At 46.3% G+C, this 26,974-nt stretch overlaps 1 protein-coding gene across 2 annotated transcripts in view; it reads right to left on the reverse strand.

Moving 5' to 3' along the window:
• The window catches only part of ZCCHC8 (zinc finger CCHC-type containing 8), a 99,165-nt gene that overhangs the window by 58,919 nt on the left and 13,272 nt on the right, over positions 1-26,974 (reverse strand). For both annotated transcript variants that reach the window (XM_077293158.1, XM_077293157.1), the window contains exons 5-6: positions 6,986-7,060; positions 1,118-1,221 (exon numbers count right to left, since the gene is read on the reverse strand). In XM_077293158.1, coding sequence (XP_077149273.1) covers positions 1,118-1,221; positions 6,986-7,060 — 179 coding nt within the window. The remainder of the gene's footprint in view (positions 1-1,117; positions 1,222-6,985; positions 7,061-26,974) is intronic.

Below are 26,974 nucleotides of genomic sequence, written 5' to 3' on the forward strand. Positions count from 1 at the left end.
GAAAAAGAACGGGACTGTTGCTCAGTGGTCCAAGGTGTTTTCAGATTAAAGTAAATGTTGCATTTTCTTTGGAAATCAAGGCCCTAGAGTCTGGAAGAAGAGTGGAGAGGCACGCAATCCAAGCTGCATAAAGTCTAGTGTGAAGTTTCCACAATCAGTGATGGTTTGGGGAGCCATGTCATCTGCTGGTGTAGGTCCACTGTGTTTTATCAAGACCAAAGACAGCACAGCCGTCTACCATAAAAATGTCACACTTCCCTCTGCCGACAACCTTTTGGAGAACGAAATTACATTCTCCAGCAGGACTTGGCACCTGTCCGCACTGCCAAAAGTACCAATACCTGGTTTAAAAACAACAGTATCACTGTGCTTGATTGGCCAGCAAACTCGCCTGACCTTAACATCAGAGAATCTATGGGGCATTGTCAAGAGGAAGATGAGAGACACCAGACCCAACAATGCAGACAAGCTGAAGGATGCCATCAAAGCAACCTGGGATTACATAACACCTCATTGTCGCAGGCTGATCCCTCCATGCCACACCACATTGATGCAGTAATTGATGCAAAAGGAGCCTCGACCAAGTATTGAGTGCATTCACTGAACATACATTTCTGAATTTACTATCAATTTTCAAGCTGGTGTTAGAAAGTATTTTAATTTACTGAGATAATGACTTTTGGGTTTTCATTGGCTGTAAGCCAGAATCATCAACATTAACAGAAAAAAAAAAACACTTGAAACAGATCAGTTTGTAATGACTATATAATATATAATATAAAGTTTCACTTTTTGCATTGAAGAACTGAAATAAATTAACTTTTTGATGATATTATAATTTTTTAAGAAGCACTTGTAGATGTTGGGCGCTCATTGTGAAAAACCACATGGAAATAACATGCTGTTTTATTGCAAATTGCTAAAACGTTTTCAGCCACTTGACAAGTAAAGATGAAGCACATAAATACCATAGTGTTAAACATGTGGTCCTGGAAGATCAGCACAATCTATCTATCTATCTATCTATCTATCTAGGCGGTTTTAGGTGTTAAAGGTGAAACTTGACGTGATGAGGAAGATTAACAATTTGTGCAAATGCAACTTCATATTAGGATACTTTGGTACCTCCCATCCGTCAGTTAATTGAGGGTTCTCATTCAGCAGGGGCTGCCCAAGTTTGTCAAGGCAGAAATTAGTAAAATAAAGTACACTTCCCACAACCTGTAAGAAAGTGAGAATGAAATTAACCATTTGCATCCAACGTCATTAAAATGAACACAAGTTTCAGTGGGATACTGTAGGGCACCTATAAACTACAAGATCTGTCACTAAAAAGCAAAGCGGAGATGTTGGGGAGTGTTTAAAATTCAACAGTACTTTTAACCCCTTAGTGATAAGAGCCAATTTGGCACTTAATGACCAGGCCAATTTTTACTATTCTGACCACTGTCAATTTATGAGGTTATAACTCTGGAACGCTTCAACGGATCCCACTGATTCTGAGGTTGTTTTTTCGTGTCATATTGTACTTCAAGTTAGCAGTAACATTTCTTTGATAAGACTTATTTATGAAAAATACAGAAACATGGCGAAAATTTTTAAAATTTTGCAATTTTCAAACTTTGAAATTTAACCCCTTAGTGACAGAGCCAATTTGGTACTTAATGACTGAGCCAATTATTACAATTCTGACCACTGTCGCTTTATGAGGTTATAACTCTGGAACGCTTTAACGGATCCTGCTGATTCTGAGATTGTTTTTTCGTGACATGTTGTACTTCATGCTAGTGGTAACATTTCTTCGATATTACTTGCGATTATTTATGAAAAAAATGGAAATATGGTGAAAATTTTCAAAATTTTGCAATTTTCAAATTTTGTATTTTTATGCCCTTAAATCAGAGAGATGTGTCACACAAAATAGTTAATAAATAACATTTCCGACATGTCTACTTTACATCAGCACAATTTTGGAAACACAATTTTTTTTTGTTAGGGAGTTATAAGGGTTAAAATTTGACCAGCAATTTCTCATTTTTACACCACCATTTTTTTTTTTTAGGGACCACATCACATTTGAAGTCATTTTCAGGGGTCTATATGATAGAAAATAACCAAGTATGACACCATTCTAAAAACTGCACCCCTCAAGGTACTTAAAACCACATTCAAGAAGTTTATTAACCCTTTACGTGCTTCACAGGAACTCAAACAATGTGGAAGGAAAAAAATGAACATTTAACTTTTTTTGCAAACACTTTAATTCAGAACCATATTTTTTTATTTTCACAAGTGTAAAAACAGAAATTTAACCATACATTTTGTTGTGCAATTTCTCCTGAATACGCTGATACCCCATATGTGGGGGTAAACCACTGTTTGGGCGCACCGCAGAGCTTGGAAGAGAAGGAGCGCCGTTTGACTTTTTCAATGCAGAATTGGCTGGAATTGAGATCGGATGCCATGTCGCGTTTGGAGAGCCACTGATGTGCCTAAACAGTTTAAACCCCCCACAAATAACACCATTTTGGAAACTAGACCCCTTAAGGAACTTATCTAGATGTGTGTGGTGAGCACTTTAAACCCCCAGGTGCTTCCCGGAAGTTTATAACGTAGAGCCGTGAAAATAAAAAAGTTGCATTTTTTCTACAAAAATGATCTTTTTGCCCCCAAATTTTTATTTTCACAAGGGTAACAGGAGAAATTAGAAAACAAATGTTGTTGTGCAACCTCTCCTGAGTACGTCAATATCCCATATGTGGGGGTAAACCACTGTTTGGGCGCACTGCAGAGCTTGGAAGAGAAGGAGTGCCGTTTTACTTTTTCAATGTAGAATTGGCTGGAATTGAGATCGGATGCCATGTCGCGTTTGGAGAGCCCCTGATGTGCCTAAACAGGGGAAACCCCCCACAAATGACACCATTTTGGAAACTAGACCCCTTAAGGAACTTATCTAGATGTGTGGTGAGCACTTTAAACCCCCAGGTGCTTCACGGAAGTTTATAACGTAGAGCCGTGAAAATAAAAAATCCTTTTTTTTCACTCAAAAAAGATTTTTTAGCCTGCAATTTTTCATTTTATCAAGGGTAACAGGAGACATTGGACCACAAAATCTGTTGACCAGTTTGTCCTGAGTACGCTGATACCCCATGTGGGGGGAGGGCACTGTTTGGGCACCCATCAGGGCTCGGAAGGGAAGGAGCGCCGCTTGGAATGCAGACTTTGATGGGATGGTCTGCAGGTGTCATGTTGCATTTGCAGAGCCCCCGATGTACCTAAACAGTAGAAACCCCCCACAAGTTACCCCATTTTGGAAACTAGACCCCCCAAGGAACTTATCTAGATGTGTGGTGAGAACTTTGAATGCCCAAGTGCTTCACAGAAGTTTATAATGCAGAGTCGTGAAAATAAAAAATATTTTTTTTTTTTCCACAAAAAAAGATTTTCACAAGGGTATCAGGAGAAATTGGACCCCAAAATTTGTTGTCCAATTTATCCCGAGTACGCTGATGCCCCATATGTGGGGGTAAACCACTGTTTGGGCGCACGGCAGAACTCAGAAGGTAGGGAGCACCATTTTACTTTTTGAGCACAAAATTGGCTGTGGCGTTTAGAGACCCCCTGATGTACCTAAACAGTGGAAACCCCCCAATTCCAACTCCAACCCTAAACCCAAAACACCCCTAAACCTAATCTCAACCCTAACCTCAAAACCTAACCCTAATCCCAATACACCCCTATCCTTAATCCCAACCCTAGCCTTAACCCTAATCCCAAACCTAATCCTAATCCCAAATGTAACCCTAATGCCAACCCTAATCCAAATCCTAATCCCAACTCTAACCCTAACTTTAGCCCCAACCCTAGCCCTAACCCTAACCCTAACTTTAGCCCAAACCCTAACTTTAGCCCTAAACCTAGCCCCAACCCTAACCCTAACTTTAGCCCCAACCCTAGCCCTAACCCTAGCTCTAACCCTAATCCTAGCTCTAACCCTAACCCAAGCCCTAACCCTAAGGCTATGTGCACATGTTGCGGATTTTGCTGCGGATCCGCAGCGTTTCCGCAGCTGTGGGTCCGCAGCAGTTTCCCATGAGTTTACAGTACAATGTAAACCTTTGGGAAACATAAAATGCTGTGCCCATGCTGCGGAAAAAACCACACGGAAAAGCAGCGGTTTACATTCCGCAGCATGTCAATTCTTTCTGCTGATTCCGCAGCGGTTTTACACCTGCTCCATAATAGAAAACCGCAGGGGTAAAACCGCAGTGGAATCCGCACAAAAACCGCGGTACATCCGCGATAAATCCGCAGGAAAAACGCAGCGTTTTGGTCCTGCGGATTTATCAAATCCGCTGCGGAAAAATCCGCAGAGAACCATTCTATGTGTGCACATATCCTAACCCTAACCCTAACCCTACCCCTACCCCTATTTGGAAAATAGAAATTCATAAAAAAAAATTATTTTATTATTTTTTTCTTACTAAGGGGGTGATAAAGGGGGGGGGTTATTTACTTTTTTTTAAATTTTGATCACTGTGATAGGATCTCACAGTGACCAAAATGAAAAAAAAAAAAAAAAGGGGAAGAATTTTCTTCTGCCGGCCGGCAGATCATGGCGGGCGTACTGCGCATGCGCCCGCCATTTTCTTACCGGAGCAAGAAGCCGGCGGCCAGCAGAAGAAGCAGGAGGACCCAGGGACACCGGTAAGTATAACAGGGTCCCCGAATCCCCCTATTTCTCTGTCCTCTGATGTGCGATCACATCAGAGGACAGAGAATGACATCGCTTTTTTTTTTTTTTTTTGCGGTCGCCGGTAAACCGTTAATTACCGGCGATCGCAAAACAGGGGTCGGTAAAAACTGACCCCGATCATGTTCTTTGGGGTCTCGGCTACCCCCGGCAGCCGAGACCCCAAAGAACATCCGGGTGCCGGGCGCACTGCGCATGCGCCCGCCATTATTTCCCCGGAAAAAGATGGCGGCGCCCATCGGGAGCCACGAGGAGCACCGGGGGAGGTAGGTGAGTATTGGGGGGCTATCGGGGACCACATTTCTCTGTCCTCCGATGTGCGATCACATCGGAGGACAGAGAAATTAAATGGCAAATCGCGTTTTGTTTTTTTTTGCGACCGCCGGTAAACGGTTAATTACCGGCGATCGCAACTCGGGGGTCGGTAAAAAACCCCCGAATCATGTTCTCTGGGGTCTCAGCTACCCTCGGCAACTGAGACCCCAGAGAAAATCCGACTCTGGGGGGCGCTATTCACTTTTTCCACAGCGCCGTTAATTAACGGCGCTGTGGTTTAAGTACCCTTAGCGGCCGCCGTTAAAAGGCGTATCGGCGGTCGTTAAGGGGTTAATGCCCTTAAATCAGAGAGTTGTGTCACAAAATAGTTAATAAATAACATTTCCCACATGGTATACTTCAGCACAATTTTGGAAACAAATTTTTTGTTACAAAATTAAAAGGGTTAAAAAGTTGACCAGCGATCTCATTTTTACAGCACCATTTTTTTTTCTTTTTAGGGACCACATCACATTTTAAGTCACTGAGGGGTGTACATGACAGAAAATACCCACAAGTGACACCATTTTGGAAACTAGACCCCCAAAGGAACTTATCTAGATGTGTGGTGAGCACTTTGAACCCCAAAGTGCTTCACAGAAGTTTATGATGTAGAGCTATGAAAATTAAAAAAAAAAAATCATTTTTTCCACAAAAATTATCTTTTCGCCCCCAAATTGTTATTTTCCCAAGGGTAACAGGAGAAATTAAACCCTCAAAGTAGTTGTGCAATTTTTCCTAAGTAGTGATGAGCGAGTATACTCGTTGCTCGGGTTTTCCCGAGCATGCTTGGGTGGTCTCCAAGTTAGTTTTCGTCACCTCAGCTGCATGATTTACAGCTGATGGACAGCTTGAATACATGTGGGGATTCCCTAGCAACCAGGCAACCCCCACATGTACTCAGGCTGGCTAGCAGCCGTAAATCATGCAGCTGCGTCAACAAAAACTAAATCTCTGAGCAGTTACTAATATTTGGAGACCACTGGAGCAAGTATGCGGATACCCCATATGTGGGGATAAACCACTGTTTCATGGCAGGGCTCAGAAGGGAGGGAGCACTGTTTGACTTTTTGAATGCAAAATTGGCTGGAATCAATGGTGGCGCCATGTCACGTTTGGAGACCCCCTGATGTACCTAAACAGTGGGAACCCCCCCCAAATTCTAAGCGCAACTCACTTTAGCCCAACTCACACCCTAAAGAAAATTTTTTTTATTTTATTTTGCCCTAACTAAGGGGATGATAAAGGGGGGGGGGTTTATTTATATATTTTTTTATTTTGATCACTGTGATAGGGTCTATCACAGTGATCAAAATGACCCAATATGACAAATTTCCTATTGTGGCTGGGTGCCGGCCAGCAGATCTCGGCGGGCGCAATACGCATGCGCCCGCCATTTTCTCCCAGAAGACAACTCCGGCAGTCCGGGGGACATCACGAGGGGACGGCAGGAACTCGAGAGGTACAGGGGGTGATTGGGGGACCCCATTTCTCTCTCTTCTGAACCCTCAATTACCATTCTCTTCTCTGCATATTCCAAATCCTTAGTTTTGCACATATTGACACTGCAGTAGCTGAGGGCAAACAAGTGTCACTGTGTGCAAGAGTTGAGTTCTCATCCCCCTCTGTGTGTAGCGACCACATGCTGCACACAGAACCATAAAGCGGGGAGTGGGCGATGCAGACAGACATGAGAACGCGTACAGTGTCAGTGTGTCATCACCATGCACAAAGCCTTAGAAATGTAACTTTCTATACAAACTGACTAAAATCTTCAGCATCGGTATGATTTCTTTTGGAACCAAGACCCCTATATGAAGGTCTAAATAGTTTAATCTCAGTTTTGGGGATGCCAGATACCCCTTAAAGAAATAATAAGGCAAAAATGGGATATGTTAACAATTCGTTTACACTTACGCTGAAGGCCTCCTTGATTTTCTTAACGGCATTTACACTAGAGTTATCACTGGCCTCCAAAGAAATACTTGATGGCTGGGGAAAAAAATAAAATAAATAAATCAGCATAGATGTTCAGCTTTAAAAAAAAAAAAAAAAAAAAAAAAAACACACCTCCCTTTAACCCCTTCATGACCCAGCCTATTTTGGCCTTAATGACCTTGCCGTTTTTTGCAATTCTGACCAGTGTCCCTTTATGAGGTAATAACTCCGGAACGCTTCAACGGATCCTAGCGATTCTGAGATTGTTTTTTCGTGACATATTGGGCTTCATGTTAGTGGTAAATTTAGGTCGATAATTTCTGAGTTTATTTGTGAAAAAAACGGAAATTTGGCAAAAATTTTGAAAATTTCGCAATTTTCACATTTTGAATTTTTATTCTGTTAAACCAGAGAGTTATGTGACACAAAATAGTTAATAAATAACATTTCCCACATGTCTACTTTACATCAGCACAATTTTGGAAACAATTTTTTTTTTTGCTAGGAAGTTATAAGGGTTAAAATTTGACCAGTGATTTCTCATTTTTACAACAAAATTTACAAAACCATTTTTTTTAGGGACCACCTCACATTTGAAGTCAGTTTGAGGGTTCTATATGGCTGAAAATACCCAAAAGTGACACCATTCTAAAAACTGCACCCCTCAAGGTGCTCAAAACCACATTCAAGAAGTTTATTAACCCTTCAGGTGTTTCACAGCAGCAGAAGCAACATGGAAGTAAAAAATGAACATTTAACTTTTTAGTCACAAAAATGATCTTTTAGCAACAATTTTTTTTATTTTCCCAAGGGTAAAAGGAGAAACTGGACCATGGACGTTGTTGTACAATTTGTCCTGAGTACGCTGATACCTCATATGTGGGGGTAAACCACTGTTTGGGCGCACGGCAGGGCTCGGAAGGGAAGGAGCGCCATTTGACTTTTTCAATGAAAAATTGGCTCCAATCTTTAGCGGACACCATGTCGCGTTTGGAGAGCCCCCGTGTGCCTAAACATTGGAGCTCCCCCACAAGTGACCCCATTTTGGAAACTAGACCCCCCCCAAGGAACTTATCTAGAAGCATAGTGAGCACTTTAAACCCCCAGGTGCTTCACAAATTGTTCCGTAAAAATGAAAAAGTACTTTTTTTTTTTCACAAAAAAATTATTTTAGCATCAATTCTTTCATTTTCACATGGGCAACAGGATAAAATGGATCCTAAAATTTGTTGGGCAATTTCTCCTGAGTACGCCGATACCTCATATGTGGGGGTAAACCACTGTTTGGGTGCACGGCAAGGCTCGGAAGGGGAGGCGTGCCATTTGACTTTTTGAATGGAAAATTAGCTCCAATCGTTAGCGGACACCATGTCGCGTTTGGAGAGCCCCTGTGTGCCTAAACATTGGAGCTCCCCTACAAGTGACCCCATTTTGGAAACTAGACCCCCCAAGGAACTTATCTAGATGCATAGTGAGCACTTATAACCCCCAGCTGCTTCACAGAAGTTTATAACGCAGAGCCGTGAAAATAAAAAATAATTTTTCTTTCCTCAAAAATGATTTTTAGCCCAGAATTTTTTATTTTCCCAAGGGTAATAGGAGAAATCGGACCCCAATATTTGTTGCCCAGTTTGTTGTGAGTACGCTGATACCCCATATGTGGGGGTAGACCACTGTTTGGGCATATGCCGGGGCTCGGAAGGGAAGTAGTGGCATTTGAAATGCAGACTTTGATGGAATGGTCTGCGGGCGTCACGTTGCATTTGCAGAGCCCCTGATATGCCTAAACAGTAGAAACACCCCACAAGTGACCCCATTTTGGAAACTAGACCCCCCAAGGAACTTATCTAGATGTGTGATGAGCACTTTCAACCCCCAAGTGCTTCACAGAAGTTTATAACGCAGAGCCGTGAAAATAAAAAATAATTGTTCTTTCCTCAAAAATTTTGTTTTAGCAAGTAATTTTTTATTTTTGCAAGGGTAACAGGAGAAATTGGACCCCAACAGTTGTTGCCCAGTTTGTCCTGAGTACGCTGGTACCCCAAATGTGGGGGTAAACCACTGTTTGGGCGCACGTTGGGGCTTGGAAGGGAGGGAGCACCATTTGACTTTTTGAACGCAAGATTGGCTGGAATCAATGGTGGCGCCATGTTGCGTTTGGAGACCCCTGATGTGCCTAAACAGTGGAAACCCCTCAATTCTAACCCCAACACACCCCTAATCCTAATCCCAACTGTAGCCATAACCCTAATCACAACCCTATCCCCAACACACCCCTAACCACAACCCTAACCGCAACACACCCGTAACCCTAATTCCAACCCTAATCCCAACCCTAACCACAACTGTAACCCCAACACACCCCTAACCCTATCCGTAACCCTAACCACAAGCCTAATCTTAACCCTATTTCCAACCCTAGCCCTATTTCCAACCCTAACTCTAATTCCAACCCTAAGGCTATGTGCCCACGTTGCGGATTCGTGTGAGATTTTTCCGCACGATTTTTGAAAAATCTGCAGGTAAAAGGCACTGCGTTTTACCTGCAGATTTACAGCAGATTTCCAGTGTTTTTTTGTGCGGATTTCACCTGCGGATTCCTATTGAGGAACAGGTGTAAAACGCTGCGGAATCCGCACAAAGAATTGACATGCTGCGGAAAACACAACGCAGCGTATCTGCACGGAATTTTCCGCACCATGGGCACAGTGGATTTGGTTTTCCATAGGTGTACATGGTACTGTAAACCTGATGGAAAACTGCTACGAATTCGCAGCGGCCAATCCACTGCGGATCCGCGGCCAATCCGCTGCGGATCCGCAGCCAAATCCGCACTGTGTGCACATGCCATAACCCTAACCCTACCCCTAACCCTACCCGTAACCCTAACCCTACCCCTAACCCTACCCCTACCCCTAGTTCTAACCCTAGTTCTAACCCTAACCCTAGTGGAAAACGGAAAAAAAAGAAAAAAAAAAAAATTTCTTTATTTTATTATTGTCCCTACCTATGGGGGTGATAAAGGGGGGGGTTTATTTATTATTTTTTTTATTTTGATCGCTGTGATAGAACCTACCACAGCGATCAAAATATACTTGTAAGGAATCTGCCGGCTGGCAGATTCGGCGGGCGCACTGAGCATGCGCCCGCCATTTTGGAAGATGGCGGCGCCCAGCGAGGAGACGTACGGACACCGGGAGGATCAGTAAGTATGAAGGGGTGGTGGGGGGGGGTGGATCGGAGCACAGGGGGGGTAATCGGAGCACAGGGGGGGGGGGGATCCAAACAAGGAGGGAGCGGACAGGAGGACGGGGGAGCCGGCAGGCGGACGGAGGGGACCGGACCCCATAACGGAGGACTGGGGGGGCGATCGGTGGGTGTGGGGGGGGGGGGGGGGTCACCAGTATTTCCAGCCATGGCCGATGATATTGCAGCATCGGCCATGGCTGGATTGTAATATTTCACCAGTTTTTTAGGTGAAATATTACAAATCGCTCTGATTGGCTGTTGAAAGTGAAACTGCCAATCAGAGCGATCGTAGCCACGGGGGGGGGGGGGGGGGGGGGGGGAAGCACCACTGGGCTGAAGCACCACTCCCCCTGTCTCTGCAGATCGGGTGAGTTTGGAGTTAACCCTTTCACCCGATCTGCAGGGACGCGATCATTCCATGACGCATACGCTGCGTCATAGGTCGGATTGGCACAGACTTTCATGACGCAGCGTATGCGTCAAAGGTCGGGAAGGGGTTAAGCACCAAAATGTCAAATAAAATAGTTCAAATGGTCAGTACAATATAATAAAGAAGCCAATTTATTGGATATTATAATAAACTTAAACCAAATAAAATTTGAGATTACATTTTCTTCAATAGGAGGTTAGTGTCTGCCGACAAGAACCCTTTAACTTGTTCAAAAGAAATCAGAGTAGCGTACTTAGAACCCATTTACAAATTACCAATGGCAAATTAGCTGCTTCTTTAGTTTGTTACACGTTTTAAAAGCAAATGTTTGTAGAGGTCTAGAAAAGCAAGAAGTGATGGTTCGCAGCCACACAACGCAAACGATATGATGAATCTGTAGTCCTGAAGGTTATAACTAATGCTAATAGATGAATGATAGAGGAGTAAATTAGATGAGGAACCACAAAACAGGGATTTTTGTGTACCCACTGTGGAATCCTTTTCTCCGAGCCACTCATTGGGGGACACAGACCATGGGGCGCATGCTGCTTGCCACTAGAAGGTTGACACCAAGTTAGCACGAAAAAAAAGTTAGCTCCTCTGCAGTATACACCCTCTTGCTGGCTCCCAGAGAACCAGTTCGGTGCAAAAGCAGTAGGAACAAACAGTAACAACATAGAGTACAACATGTCAATTTAAAAGAACAGGCAAAAGTCATATTAAACTAACAGGGTGGGTGCTGTGTCCTGCAATGAGTGGCTTGGAGAAAAGGATTTTACGGTGAGTACACAAAAATCCCTGTTTCTCCTTCGCCTCATTGGGGGGACACAGACCATGGGACGTCCCAAAGCAGTCCCTTGGTGGGAAAACACCACAAAGGATTAGGCTTCATGCAACTGCCGCCTAAATGTGCGCTACCGCTGCCTGCAAAATTCTTCTGCCCAGATTCGAATCCGCTGAAGTCTGAAAGTGAATATTATAGTGCTTTGCGAAAGTGTGTAAACTAGACCAAGTCGCAGCTTTACAGACCTGCTCCGCTGTCGCCTAATGTTGAATGGCCCAAGAAGCCCCCCACCGCCCGAGTGGAGTGTGCTCTGACCCCCACTGCGATGGGCTGACTTCTGTCTCGATATGACTCGTGGATGGTAGAACGAATCCACCTGGCTATTGAGGCCTTAGAAGCGGCAAGACCCTTCCGGTGATCTTCCCGGAGAACGGACAGAGCATCTGTTCTTCTGAAGTACGCCATCCTTGAGAAGTACCTTCACAGAGATGTGAATAGGGGTCAGACAGAAGGAAGGAAGAACAATGTTCTCGTTAATATGGAAGGACAAAACGACCTTTGGCAAAAAGGACGGCGACGGTCTGAGGACAACCTTGTCCTGATGGAAATTAAGGAAAGGCACCTGGCAGGACAAGGCAGCTAATTCCGAAACTCTTCTGATCGATGTGATCGCCACAAGGAAGGCAACCTTCCAGGGCAGAAAAATCAACGAATTGTCCTAAAGCAATTCAAAGGGAGGTTCCTGAAGGGCACTTAGCACCAAGTTGAGGTCCCAAGGCTCTAGAGGCATGGGATAGGGAGGAGCGACGTGTGACATGCCCTGAAGAAAGGTGTTAACCTGAAGTTTTGACGCGATGCGTCTTTGAAATAAGACAGATGGAGCGGAGATTTGGCCCTTGAGAGAGCGGAGTGCCAGACCGGAGTCAAGATCGGGGTGTAGGAACTCTAAAATGGTGGGAACTGAGAAGACAAGAGGGGAAAGACCGTGATCCTTGCACCAAGCAAAAAAAAGGTCTTTCAGATATGGACCGATGTGGGTTTACAGGCACTAACCATAGTGGAAAAGATTGAGAAAACCCAGCCTGGGTCAAGACCCAGGATTCAACGGCCACGCCATTAAACACAGGGCCCCTGAGTTCCGGTGGTAGATCGGGCCCTGGGAAAGCAGATCTGGCCGATCCATCAGCCTCCAGGGCATGTTGGCAACAAGGCGTACCAACTCTGCGAACCACGAGCGGCATGGCCAATCAGAAGCAACCAGGATCACTGGAACGCCTTCCGCCTTGATCTTCCTGATTACTCTCGGGAGTAACTGTAGAGGGGGGAAAATGTACGAAAGGCAGAATTGGCGCCATGAAAGAACCAGAGCGGACACCGATAGCCCTCGGATTTCGAGACCCCGCTATAAGCTGGGGAACCCAGACATTCAGTCTGGACGAAATGTGATCCACATCTGGGATCCCCCAGCGAAGACAGATCTGGTTGAAGACTTCTGGACGAAGCTCCCACTCCCGAGGTGAGACCCTGACGGATGAGGAAGTCCGCCGTCCAGTTTTCCACTTCTGGAATGTGCACCACAGAGATCACTGAGTGGCTGTTCTCTGCCCATCGGAGGATGTGAGTTCTCAGACATGGCGGCCCTGCTGCGGGTACCCCATTGATGATTGTTTGATGTATGCCACAGCCATGGCGTTGTCTGAATACAGATGGGGTGACCCGCTAGAAGATGATGAACTGTTGCAGGGACAGCCGAATAGCACGGATCTCCAAAATGCTGATCGGTGGTCTCGATTCCTGAATTGACCAGCGGCCCTGAGCAGTGTGGTGGCGGACGACTGCTCCCCAGCACGAAAGACTGGCATCGGTAGTCACCACCAGCCATTGAACGGGTAAGAAAGACTTCCCTGGTTAAGGGAAGAATTCAAAGTCCACCACTTGAGAGCCTGTCTGACCTGAAGGGACAAGTGGCACCTGCGGTCGAGAGAGAACGGGTTTCTGTCCCAAACTGCCAGAAGGGCATGTTGTAGGGGACAACAGTGCAGTTGGACAAAAGGGACCACTTCCATTGCGGCCACCATCTTTCCTAGTACCCTCAATGCAAACCAGATGGAGTGAGAAGAATGAAGAAGCAATCGGGCTCCTTGTTGAAGGGCTAACACCTTGCCTGGAGGGAGAATTACCAACCCCCGAGACGAGTCTAGTGACATTCCTAGAAAGGTAATCTGTTGGGCTGGGATAGGAGAGGATTTGCTTAAGTTTAATCAGCCAGCCCAGGTGAGAAAGTGCATCACAAGTAATGCGAACAGACTCCGCGCAGTCGTGGAAAGATGGACCCTTGATCAACAGGTCAGATAGGGCAGAATGATCACGCAGCCGAGAGTGAAGAATGGACATGACAGCCACCATGACCTTTGTGAACACTCTGGGGGCTGTAGCGAGGCCGAAGGGCAGGGCTGTGAATTGAAATAGCTGGTCACGAATGGCGAAGCGCAGGAATCTCTGGTGGTGGTGGTGGTGGGGACGGAGTAAGTAAGCGTCTTGAATGTCGATTGAGGCCAAGAATTCTCCCTCTTCCAGGGAAGTGATAACGGAGCGCAGCGATTCCATGCGGAAATGGACATTGACAAACTTGTTTAGAAGTTTGAGGTCTAGTATGGGTCTCACCTTTCCTTCCTTCTTGGGACGACGAAAATGTTCGAATAGAAACCCTGAAACCTTTCGCTTTCTGGGACAGGAACAATGATGCCATCGTGACGCAATGCATCTATGGCCCGGGAGAAAGCGTTTGCCCTTGCCTCTGAAGAGGGAGGATGGGAGGGAAAGAAACGTGAAGGGGGCACGTAGCAAAGTCGATCTTGTATCCAGACACCAGATCTCTGACCCACTCGTCGGAGACGATGGAAAGCCAGACCTGCTAGCCACCTACCCTGCCAGCGTCGTCCGGATAGCGCTGGTAGTCAGCGTGAGGAAAATCTGAGACCCAGGACCTTTAGGTCTCAACTGCTTGGGTCGGAACTTCCAATGCTGGTTAGGTCTGTACGAGACCTGAGCTCCTCCATCCCTTCGTGGAGAACGTCCCGAACTGTACGAAGTAGTGGTAGAGGCCCAGCCTGGAGTGGAGAGAAAGGAACTGAAACGGATTTGTTACTGTCTCCAAAAGGGAGGCCTAAGTCTCTGTTGGGGAAGGAATTTACTCTTCCCTCCCGTAGCATCGGAAGTAAGCTGATCCAGCTTTTCTCCAAAAAAGCAACCGCTTTGATAAGGAAGGGAGGTAAGAGACTTTTGATGCAGAGTCCGCCTTCCACTCTCTGAGCCATAATGTCCTTCTGATAGTGATGGCATTAGCTGCTGAATGAGCAGCACAACTGGCCGAATCCAAGGATCCATGTACCAGGAATCGCCTGCCCGGGAAATTTGGTTGGCAAGGTGCGCCGCCTCAGGAGGAAGGCTACTGCTCCGAAGAGAAGTAGCTAAGGTCTCTATCCATCTTTTGCTGCAGCATGGGTAGCTAAGGCAATGGTTTTCTGGTCAGAGAGACGAACCTGAGGCTTCAAGGACAGAGCCAAACTGACGATCCGTGGGGTTTTTGATGGATGAGCCATCCGGCACGGACAGGAGTTTTGGATGCTAGGTAAGATACTGGGGGACCTACCACCAGAGATTCAGCCCAATCTTCTTTCAGATCAGCTGAAAAAGGATACTTTGCTTAAAGATGCCTTTGTCCTGTGAAACGTTTATCCGGGCGTTCTCTGTGTCTACTAACTATGGCTCTAAATTCAGCAAATGCCTTATGAGAGCATTTACTCCTCTCCGGAGCGGAGCTGGAATCTTCCTCAACCTTTAAGGCCTAGCTGACCGCCTCAATCAGCAAATCCACGGTTTTCTGAAAATTTGGCGAATCCGGATCTAAGGAACCATCAGATTCACTCAAAAAACGTTCGCTACTGACCCCTGGAGAGGGAGAGCAAGAAACAGAGCTCCGAGGCGACAAGGCACGCGTCTGCTCAGGAGACGTGCTACTGATCTGTTTTCGTGCCCCTGCTAACCGACTGCTTCCGGCTTGGGAAGGATCCGTCTATATCAGTCCTGCAGAAGCTCTTTTTTTGTGACGACGGTCCCCCAAAACACGACGCATGCAGTGCACGACGGACGCGACGTATGGCCATACGTCACGATCCGTCGGCAATACAAGTCTATGGGAAAAACACATCCTGCGGGCACATTTGCAGGATGCGTTTTTTTCCCAAAACGACGCATTGCGACGGAGGCCAAACGACGCAAGTGTGAAAGAGGCCTAACCTGGAGAAGCTGCAGGGTGGCAGGTATGGCAGCTTGCTGCAGGTCCTCCTGTGCTGCTGCTGGCCTGGACAGTACAGGGATAAGGGGGAAAACCCACTTTAAAAGGGAGTTGAAGAAGGACCGTCCGCCTCCTTGTACCATCCGCTTTAACAGTGGTGGTGCAGTGGGGACTGCTCGGACGCCGAAAAAGGGGCCACTGTACATCCAAGGGGTTAAATCGCCTAGGATGGGACAGGGCTAAATGTCTGGCAAAAGGCCTGGCTGCGTAAGAGGATATGTGGAGGCGACACTCCATGTGCTCGTCCGCTATGGGAGATTGGTGCCCTACTAGAAGTGCCCAGTCATCCGAAAATAAACAGTGTGTATGTGTGTGTGTGTGTATGTATATGTATATGTGTGTGTGTGTGTGTGTGTGTGTGTGTGTGTGTGTGTGTGTGTGTGTGTGTGTGTGTGTGTGTGTGTGTGTGTGTGTATATACACACACACACACACACACACACACACACACACACATATATAAAACATACACACATATACACACACACACAGGATTGGCATCCCACGTCGCAGGAGAGGATACAGAGAGGCGTCACTCCTCGTGCTCGCCTGTTGATGGTTCAGGGAGATCGGAACCGTGAAAGGATCCATTGCCCTTTCATTCCACTTGGAAAAATGTAAAAATAAAACCAGACCTGTGTGCCTCCAATGTACACTAAGCAAGAACTGGTCCTCTGGGAGCCAACACGAGGGTGTATACTGCAGAGCTGCTTAACTTAAGGTACCTTCACATGAAACGACTTTGTAACGATATCGCTAGCGATCCGTGACGTTGCAGCGTCCTGGCTAGCGATATCGTTGTGTTTGACACGCAGCAGCGATCAGGCTCCTGCTGTGATGTCGCTGGTCGCTGAATAAAGTTCAGAACTTTATTTGGTCGTCCGATCGCCGTGTATCGTTGTGTTTGACAGCAAAAGCAACGATACCAGCGATGTTTTACACTGGTAACCAGGGTAAACATCGGGTTACTAGGCGCAGGGCCGCGCTTAGTAACCCGATGTTTACCCTGGTTACCAGTGTAAAATGTAAAAAAAACAAAACAGTACATACTTACATTCGCATCCCCCGCCGTCTGCTTCCCACACTGACTGAGCGCCGCAAAGTGAAAGTGAAAGCACAGCACAGCGGTGACGTCACCGCTGTGCCCTGCTACTGCCGGCGCTCAGTCAGTCAGTGCAGGAAGCGGACGCCGGGGGACGCGAATGTAAGTATGTACTGTTTGTTGTTTTTACATTTTACGCTGGTAACCAGGGTAAACATCGGGTTACTAAGCGCGGCCCTGCGCTTAGCAACCCGATGTTTACCCTGGTTACCCGGGGACCTCGGCATCGTTGGTCGCTGGAGAGCGGTCTGTGTGACAGCTCTCCAGCGATCAAACAGCGACGCTGCAGCGATCGGCATCGTTGTTGCTATCACTGCAGCGTCGTTTCGTGTGAAGGTACCTTTAGTGTCAGCCTCCTAGTGGCAAGCACCCATTGTCTGTGTCCCCCAATGAGGTGAAGGAGAAAGGGGATATTTAATTTGAAGACAAATATATTAATACTTGTACCAGAGGTTAGGACAGCAACAAGCCAGTAATAACCACAGATGGAATGATATTGGTGCTGTTATATCACTGATTGTATCCAATTGTACTTTTTTTGTACCAAAATATCTATATCTATATATGTACGGTATATAAAGACAACAGTATCACATCAATAAACCTATAGAGGTATGTCCAAAAGGATTCTCAAGCCATTATATCAGGACTAGTAGTGAACCAGAGAGACCAAAACAAACGTTGCGGTCTTAATAAGCACATAAGTGTATTAAATTGACGACTAAAAATTACTTTTCAATAGTTTAACAGCACTATAGAATCTTTAGTTAGGGTTTATTTGCCATTGACAATTTGTAAACAGATGACAAGAACCATCACGAAGATCATCTGATGGCACAAAGCAGGATCTAGCAGCCTGCACTGTTAACTGCACAAGTTTAAAAAAAAAAAAAAAAAAAAAAGGTGGTCATAGCTTTTAACCCCTTCCCGACCTTTGACGCATACGCTGCGTCATGAAAGTCTGTGCCAATCCGACCTATGACGAAGCGTATGCGTCATGGAATGATCGCGTCCCTGCAGATCGGGTGAAAGGGTTAACTCCAATCTCACCCGATCTGCAGAGACAGGGGGAGTGGTGCTTCAGCCCAGGGGGGTGGCTTCACCCCCCCGTGGCTACGATCGCTCTGATTGGCTGTTGAAAGTGAAACTGCCAATCAGAGCGATTTGTAATATTTCACCTAAAAAACTGGTGAAATATTACAATCCAGCCATGGCCGATGCTGCAATATCATCGGCCATGGCTGGAAATACAGAAGTGACCCCCCCCCACACCCACCGATCTCCCCCCCAGTCCAGTCCTCCGTTATGGGGTCCGGTCCCCTCCGTCCGCCTGCCGGCTCCCCCGTCCTCCTGTCCGCTCCCTCCTTGTTTGGATTCACCCCCCCTGTGGTCCGATTACCCCCCCACCACCCCTTCATACTTACCGATCCTCCCGGTGTCCGTACGTCTCCTCGCTGGGCGCCGCCATCTTCCAAAATGGCGGGCGCATGCTCAGTGCGCTCGCCGAATCTGCCAGCCGGCAGATTCCTTACAAGTACATTTTGATCGCTGTGGTAGGTTCTATCACAGCGATCAAAATAAAAAATAGAATTATTCTTACCGTTAATTCGGTTTCTAGGAACCTTCCACGACGGCATATGGAGGTTGTCTCTTTGCCCTAATGGGGAACAGGAAACACAGAGGTTAAAAGGACCTCCCACCTCCCACTTGCCAGTGACTTACAACTGAGACCATTGCACTGGTTTACCTTTAAAATCCCAGAACTAATCCAGGAATATATATCGGGTGGGAAATTAGTGCCGTCGTGGAAGGTTCCTAGAAACCGAATTAACGGTAAGAATAATTCTATTTTCTCTAGTCACCTTCCACGACGGCATATGGAGGAATACCAACTAATTTTGGCACTAGGGAGGGACAACGGCCTGGAGTACTTTGCGGCCGAAGGCTAAGTCCTTGTTGGACAATACATCTAGTCTGTAATGTTTAGAGAAAGTATGGAGTGAAGACCACGTTGCTGCCCTGCAAATCTGCTCCGGAGATGCGCCTGCTCTTTCTGCCCAGGAAACCGATGTGGATCTTGTTGAATGGGCTTTGATACCTACTGGAGGTAACTTGTTTTGAGAGAGATAGGCTTCCGTAATAGCCTTCTTGATCCATGTAGCGATGGTACTTTTGGCTACCTTTTTCCCCTTGTTTTGTCCTGAGAGATGGATAAACAGGTTATGATCAATTCGGAATGTACTGGTGTGATCCAAGTATTGTAAAAGAATACGTCGAACATCCAAGGTGTTGAATCTTCTTTCTTCCGAGTTTGCTGGATTGTGGCAAAAGGTTGGTAGAAAAATCTCTTGAGAACGGTGGAAGTCAGAGATAACCTTCGGAAGAAAGGACGGATCAAGACGAAGCACAATTGAATCATCTCTTACCAGGAGATAAGGTTCTCGTGTAGACAAGGCCTGTAATTCACCAATTCTTCTGGCTGAAGTAATGGCAACCAAGAACACGGCTTTATAGGCTAGGTTTTGTGGAGAACAAGATGATAGTGGTTCAAAGGGTGGGCCTGTCAGACCCTGGAGAACTATATTGAGATCCCATGGGGGAACTATGACCTGTTTTCTAGGATTCATTCTAGTAGCCGATGTCATGAACCTTTTAATCCAGCGATGACTCGCTAAATCTTGATCAAAGACCGCGCTAAGTGCAGAAACCTGGACCTTGAGGGTACTAGGCCTGAGACCTATTTCCAAGCCTTTTTGCAAAAAGTCCAATATAACGGGTATATTAGGCTTGAGGGGGTCTGGAAGGTTAGGCAGACAGAATGAAGAAAACTTTTTCCAGATCTTGTTGTAGATGGCGTTGGTCACCGGTTTTCTCGATTTTTGTAGGGTAGCTATGACAGGAATTGATAGTCCTTTAGCTCTTAAAACCTGGGTTTCAGCAACCACGCCGCCAAGCTCCACTTCTGAGGGTCTGGGTGGAGAATGGGACCCTGAGAAAGAAGATCGTGTTTTATCGGCAACATTACTGGTCCATCCACTTGTAGTTGGGTAATTAGGTTGAACCAACTCCTTTTGGGCCACAATGGAGCTATCAGGATAGTTGGAGTCCTTTCTAGGCGTATCTTCCGTAGAACCTTGGCAAGGATGGGGATTGGCGGAAAAGCATAAGCTAGATGAAACGGCCAATCTTGGGTTAAAGCATCCAACCCCCTGGGATTGCCTCTCGGGTTCAGGGAAAAAAAGGTTTCGACCTTTGCGTTCTGGTGAGAGGCAAAGAGGTCGACGTCTGGATGACCCCATCTGTGAACCAGCATGCTGAATATTTGAGGATCCAGGCTCCACTCGCCAGGATGGATTTCCTGGCGGCTTAGGTAGTCTGCCTGAATATTTGTAGTTCCCTTGAGGTGGATTGCCGTCAGGGATAATAAGTGCTTTTCGGCCCAAGAAAAGATTCGAGCGGAGATTTTTATTAGACTGAGGGTTCTTGTACTGCCCTGGTGCCTGATATGGGCCACCGTGGTCATGTTGTCCGAGTATATCTGTACATGTTGACCCGAAATCTGATGACTTGCCGCTAGTAGAGTCTCTTCCACAGCCTTGAGCTCCCTGAAATTTGATGATTTCTCGGAAATCGATTGGCTCCACTGGCCCTGATAGGGGACATGGTTCACTATGGCTCCCCAGCCTCTCTTGCTGGCATCTGTTTTGATGGTGGTTAGAGGAGACTGAATCCAGCATACCCCTTTCAGAAGGTTCCTGGGCTTCATCCACCATGTTAAAGAAGCTTTCACTCTGCCCGGAGTGTGGATCCTCTTGGCAAGAGTGCCAGGTTGACCATCCCAATTGTGAAGAATGTGGGCTTGTAGAGTCCTTGAGTGAGCTTGAGCCCAAGCCACCGACTGTATGCAGGCTGTCATGGAACCCAACAGCGACATTCCCTCTCGCAGAGTAGGAGATCTCGTTTCTTTGAACTTCCTGACTTTTGTTAGTAGGGGAAGTCTGTGATCGTCTGGGAGGAAGGACATTTGTTTTGCTGAGTCCAGCATTACTCCCAGAAATCTCCTGGTTTTTGCAGGTTGAAGATGAGATTTTTGTAGGTTCGGAATCCAACCTAGAGATCTCAGAATGTCTAGAGTGGTAGAGACATGTGCTATCAGGGTTATCTCGGTGGAAGCTACTATCAGAAGATCGTCCAGATAGGGCACTATACAGACACCTTGCTTTCGGATAAATGACACTACTTCGGCCATCACCTTGGAGAACACCCTCGGTGCTGATGAAATGCCGAAGGGAAGGACTCCAAACTGATAGTGCTCCACCCGATGATTCCCCTGTATCGCAAACCTGAGATATTTTCTGTGTCTCGGGTGAATAGGGATGTGGAAATACGCATCCTTGAGATCGATGGTAGCCATAAAAGAGTGATGTTCTATCAGAGGAATCGCAGATCTTACGGACTCCATCTTGAACTTGCGATATTTCACGTGCTGGTTCAGACCCTTTAAGTTTATAATAATCCGGACGTCTCCTGAAGGTTTGGGAACCAGGAAGAGTCGGGAGTAGTGTCCTTTCCCCCACTCTGATTGTGGGACTGGGGAAATTACATTTGATCTGATAAGGTCTTTGAGACCTAAGGACAATAGACTGCGATCCCTTGATGATGGAAGGGAAGTGACTTTTAGACCCTGAGGTGGGGGAGAAATTAACTCTATTAACAGGCCGTCTCTGATGACATTGAGAACCCAGTGGGAGCTGGTAATATCCTCCCACTGAACCACATATTTCGAGAGTCTTCCCCCCACCGGGTCGGAGTCATTGTTTGTCCTGCTGGGATTGTTGCTGCTGCTGCTGTTGCGGGACAAAGATATTCTTTCCCCTGCCCTTTGCGTAGCTCCACCTGCCGGTTTTTCCTTTGCCTCTTGCTTGAGAGGGCTGAGGTTGTGGGCCACGAAAAAAACGTTTCCTAGGCTGTTTTTGCTCAGGGAGCGCCTTCTTTTTGTCGGTGGCTTTATCGAGAATATCGTCTAGGGCAGGACCAAAGACATAGTCTCCTTTGAAAGGTATGGTGCAGAGCTTAGACTTAGAGGTGATATCCCCACTCCAGAGCTTAAGCCAGAGGGCTCTTCTGGCGGAGTTGGAAAGTACGAGGGATCTGGCGGCGACTCTTACAGACTCCAGAGAAGCGTCCGCCAAATACCCTGTAGCTTTATGCAGAATGGGTAGGGAATCCAATATCTCGCCTCTTGAGGTACCTTGAGATATGTGATTCTCTAATTTCTCAAGCCAGCAGGAGAGGGCTCTTGCCACACAGGTGGAGGCGACGTTAGCCTTAAGGACAGCTGCAGAAGTTTCCCATGATTTTCTGAGGAGACTTTCGATCTTTCTATCCATGGGATCCTTCAATTGAGAAGAATCCTCAAAGGGGAGTGCGGTTCTCTTGGCGACTCTAGCCACTTGCACATCGACCTTGGGAATATCTAATTTAAGGTCATCCTCAAGCAGAAATCTGTGCTTCATTTCTGAAGGGGTACTAAGACGCCTCTCAGGTAGTTCCCATTCCTGATTAATCATATTAGTGATATTGGCATGAACTGGGAAGCCCACTCTCTTCTCCGATGAAAGACCACCGAACATCTGATCCTGTATGGACTGCGGTACAGGTTCCTCTTCTAGTCCCATGGTATTACGGACAGCAGAGACTAGATCCTCAATATAGTCTGAGGAGAAAAGGTACTTCCTGACCTCAGCTTTAGGGGATACTGGATCCTCCCAGCCAACAGATGAGGCATGAGAGAGGTCCGAATCAGAGTCGGATTCCACAACCTGAATTTTCCTCTTCTTAGCCGGGGAATGAGGTTGTGGCTGCGGAGATGGAGGTGGGGGTGGAGGTGTAAAGGCTGCCAGAGAAGATTGTACCTCCTGTTTTACTAATGAGCGAATCTCATCCAATAGTGATGGCTGCTCAGCTCTTATTATCTTGTCCGTACATGATTGACAAAGTTTCTTGTCCCAGTTAGGAGGACATTTAGTGGAACAGATAGGGCACTTCTTTCTATAGGCACCTTTAGGGGCAGGTTTTTCTCCCTGAAATATATAAAGGGAGAGAGGGGTGAGGACTTCTAACCCCTGCTACACTCCTCCCGGATCCCATCCCTGCGAACACTTACAGAGGCAGGGGTGGCGCTGGGCTCCGCAGATACGGGGCATGAAGAACCTTCCATACTGAAGGAGATAGCCTTACCTCAGTGGTGGTTCAGCAGGCTTTTATGGACGCCGTCCAAGCAGCTGCTCCAGCGATTAATCCCCCTCCCCCTCCAGAATCCAGGTGAGGGAGCTGTGCGGTCCGACACGCCGGCCGGCGAAACCCGGAAGTACCGGCTTCTGGATGCATGAAGAAACCGGAAGTGACGCGCGAGAGCCGCTGACGTCACTTCCGGAACGCCGAGCCGACAACATGGAGGAGGAGGACGCCGGGCAGCTCCAGGAGGAGCCCGGTTAGGGAACCCCGGCCTGCTTTGCCCTCGTGGGGGCGCGGGAAGGCCGGGCGGGGGTCCCGAGGCCCTGCAAGCAGGAACGACGGGAGCAGCATGAGAAGGAGGCCAGAGGCGACCATCTGCTGCCCGGCTAAACAGGCAGCGCCTGCAAGGTACCGTAGCCACCGGCCACTACAGCACATGAGGAAACCTCTACCTGTCCCATGGGGAACAGGAAAGACACTGGCAAGTGGGAGGTGGGAGGTCCTTTTAACCTCTGTGTTTCCTGTTCCCCATTAGGGCAAAGAGACAACCTCCATATGCCGTCGTGGAAGGTGACTAGAGAAAAAATAATAAATAAACCCCCCCCTTTATCACCCCCATAGGTAGGGACAATAATAAAATAAAGAAAATATATATATATATATTTTTTTTTCATTTTCCACTAGGGTTAGGGTTAGAACTAGGGGTAGGGTTAGGGTTAGGGTTATAGCATGTGCACACAGTGCGGATTTGGCCGCGGATCCGCAGCGGATTGGCCGCGGATCCGCAGCGGATTGGCCGCTGCGAATTCGTAGCAGTTTTCCATCAGGTTTACAGTACCATGTACACCTATGGAAAACCAAATCCACTGTGCCCATGGTGCGGAAAATTCCGTGCAGAAACGCTGCGTTGTATTTTCCGCAGCATGTCAATTCTTTGTGCGGATTCCGCAGCGTTTTACACCTGTTCCTCAATAGGAATCCGCAGGTGAAATCCGCACAAAAAAACACTGGAAATCTGCTGTAAATCTGCAGGTAAAACGCAGTGCCTTTTACCTGCAGATTTTTCAAAAATCGTGTGGAAAAATCTCACACGAATCCGCAACGTGGGCACATAGCCTTAGGGTTTGGGTTGGAATTACAGTTAGGGTTGGAAATAGGGCTAGGGTTGGAAATAGGGTTAAGATTAGGCTTGTGGTTAGGGTTACGGATAGGGTTAAGGGTGTGTTGGGGTTACAGTTGTGGTTAGGGTTGGGATTAGGTTTAGGGTTGGAATTAGGGTTACGGATGTGTTGCGGTTAGGGTTGTGGTTAGGGGTGTGTTGGGGTTAGGGTTGTGATTAGGGTTATGGCTACAGTTGGGATTAGGATTAGGGGTGTGTTGGGGTTAGTGTTGAAGTTAGAATTGAGGGGTTTCCACTGTTTAGGCACATCAGGGGTCTCCAAACGCAACATGGCGCCACCATTGATTCCAGCCAATCTTGCGTTCAAAAAGTCAAATGGTGCTCCCTCCCTTCCAAGCCCCAACGTGCGCCCAAACAGTGGTTTACCCCCACATTTGGGGTACCAGCGTACTCAGGACAAACTGGGCAACAACTGTTGGGGTCCAATTTCTCCTGTTACCCTTGCAAAAATAAAAAATTACTTGCTAAAACATCTTTTTTGAGGAAAGAAAAATGATTTTTTATTTTCACGGCTCTGCGTTGTAAACTTCTGTGAAGCACTTGGGGGTTGAACGTGCTCACCACACATCTAGATAAGTTCCTTGGGGGGTCTAGTTTCCAAAATGGGGTCACTTGTGGGGTGTTTCTACTGTTTAGGCATATCAGGGGCTCTGCAAACGTAACATGATGCCCGCAGACCATTCCATCAAAGTCTGCATTTCAAAACGTCACTACTTCCCTTCCGAACCCCGACGTGTGCCAAAACAGTGGTTTACTCCCACATATGGGGTATCAGCATACTCAGGAGAAACTGGACAACAACATTTGGGGTCCAATTTCTCCTATTACCCTTGGGAAAATAAAAAATTCTGGGCTAAAAATCATTTTTGAGGAAAGAAAAATTATTTTTTATTTTCACGGCTCTGCGTTATAAACTTCTGTGAAGCACCTGGGGGTTATAAGTGCTCACTATGCATCTAGATAAGTTCCTTGGGGGGTCTAGTTTCCAAAATGGGGTCACTTGTAGGAGAGCTCCAATGTTTAGGCACACAGGGGCTCTCCAAACGCGACATGGTGTCCGCTAACGATTGGAGCTAATTTTCCATTCAAAAAGTCAAATGGCAAGCCTCCCCTTCCGAGCCTTGCCGTGCACCCAAACAGTGGTTTACCCCCACATATGAGGTATCGGCGTACTCAGGAGAAATTGCCCAACAAATTTTAGGATCCATTTTATCCTGTTGCCCATGTGAAAATGAAAGAATTGAGGCTAAAAGAAATTGTGTGTGAAAAAAAAGTACTTTTTCATTTTTGCGGATCAATTTGTGAAGTACCTGGGGGTTTAAAGTGCTCACTATGCCTCTAGATAAGTTCCTTGGGGGTCTAGTTTCCAAAATGGGGTCACTTGTGGAGGAGCTCCAATGTTTAGGCACACAGGGGCTTTCCAAACGCGACATGGTGTCCGCTAAAGATTGGAGCCAATTTTTCATTGAAAAAGTCAAATGGCGCTCCTTCCCTTCCGAGCCCTGCCGTGCGCCCAAACAGTGGTTTACCCCCACATATGAGGTATCAGCGTACTCAGGACAAATTGGACAACAACGTCCATGGTCCATTTTCTCCTTTTACCCTTGGGAAAATAAAAAAATTGTTGCTAAAAGATCATTTTTGTGACTAAAAAGTTAAATGTTCATTTTTTACTTCCATGTTGCTTCTGCTGCTGTGAAACACCTGAAGGGTTAATAAACTTCTTGAATGTGGTTTTGAGCACCTTAAGGGGTGCAGTTTTTAGAATGGTGTCACTTTTGGGTATTTTCAGCCATATAGAACCCTCAAACTGACTTCAAATGTGAGGTGGTCCCTAAAAAAAATGGTTTTGTAAATTTTGTTGTAAAAATGAGAAATCACTGGTCAAATTTTAACCCTTATAACTTCCTAGCAAAAAAAAAAATTTGTTTCCAAAATTGTGCTGATGTAAAGTAGACATGTGGGAAATGTTATTTATTAACTATTTTGTGTCACAACTCTCTGGTTTAACAGAATAAAAATTCAAAATGTGAAAATTGCGAAATTTTCAAAATTTTCGCCAAATTTCCATTTTTTTCACAAATAAACTCAGAAATTATCGACCTAAATTTACCACTAACATGAAGCCCAATATGTCACGAAAAAACAATCTCAGAATCGCTAGGATCCGTTGAAGCGTTCCTGAGTTATTACCTCATAAAGGGACACTGGTCAGAATTGCAAAAAACGGCAAGGTCATTAAGGCCAAAATAGGCTGGGTCATGAAGGGGTTAAACTGTACAGGTTGTGTGCAAAAACACTATTTAACTGTGGATATTGTGTTAATCTGCAGGTAAATAGCATAAAGATGCCGCTTGGCACCTTTGCTGAAAACATGGCTACAAGGTAATTTCATTTCTGTAGCCGCTAGCCTTCAATGAAAGGGGTGTGCACATAGCAATTACAGTCATAGCTTACTATAATGTGATTTACGTCAGTAATTACTCCCTAGTGCAATCAAAATGTCGGGTAGCGATTACAGTCACGCAACTATGCAGAGAAATATGCTGATATTCTCATACGGTTAGATGGGTCATACATGTTAAGTGTCCTTTTGGCGTGTTTACCAGTTAAACACTAGAACACTTTAT

The sequence above is a fragment of the Ranitomeya variabilis genome, chromosome 1, assembly GCF_051348905.1.
Source record: "Ranitomeya variabilis isolate aRanVar5 chromosome 1, aRanVar5.hap1, whole genome shotgun sequence".
Classification (NCBI taxonomy): domain Eukaryota; kingdom Metazoa; phylum Chordata; class Amphibia; order Anura; family Dendrobatidae; genus Ranitomeya; species Ranitomeya variabilis.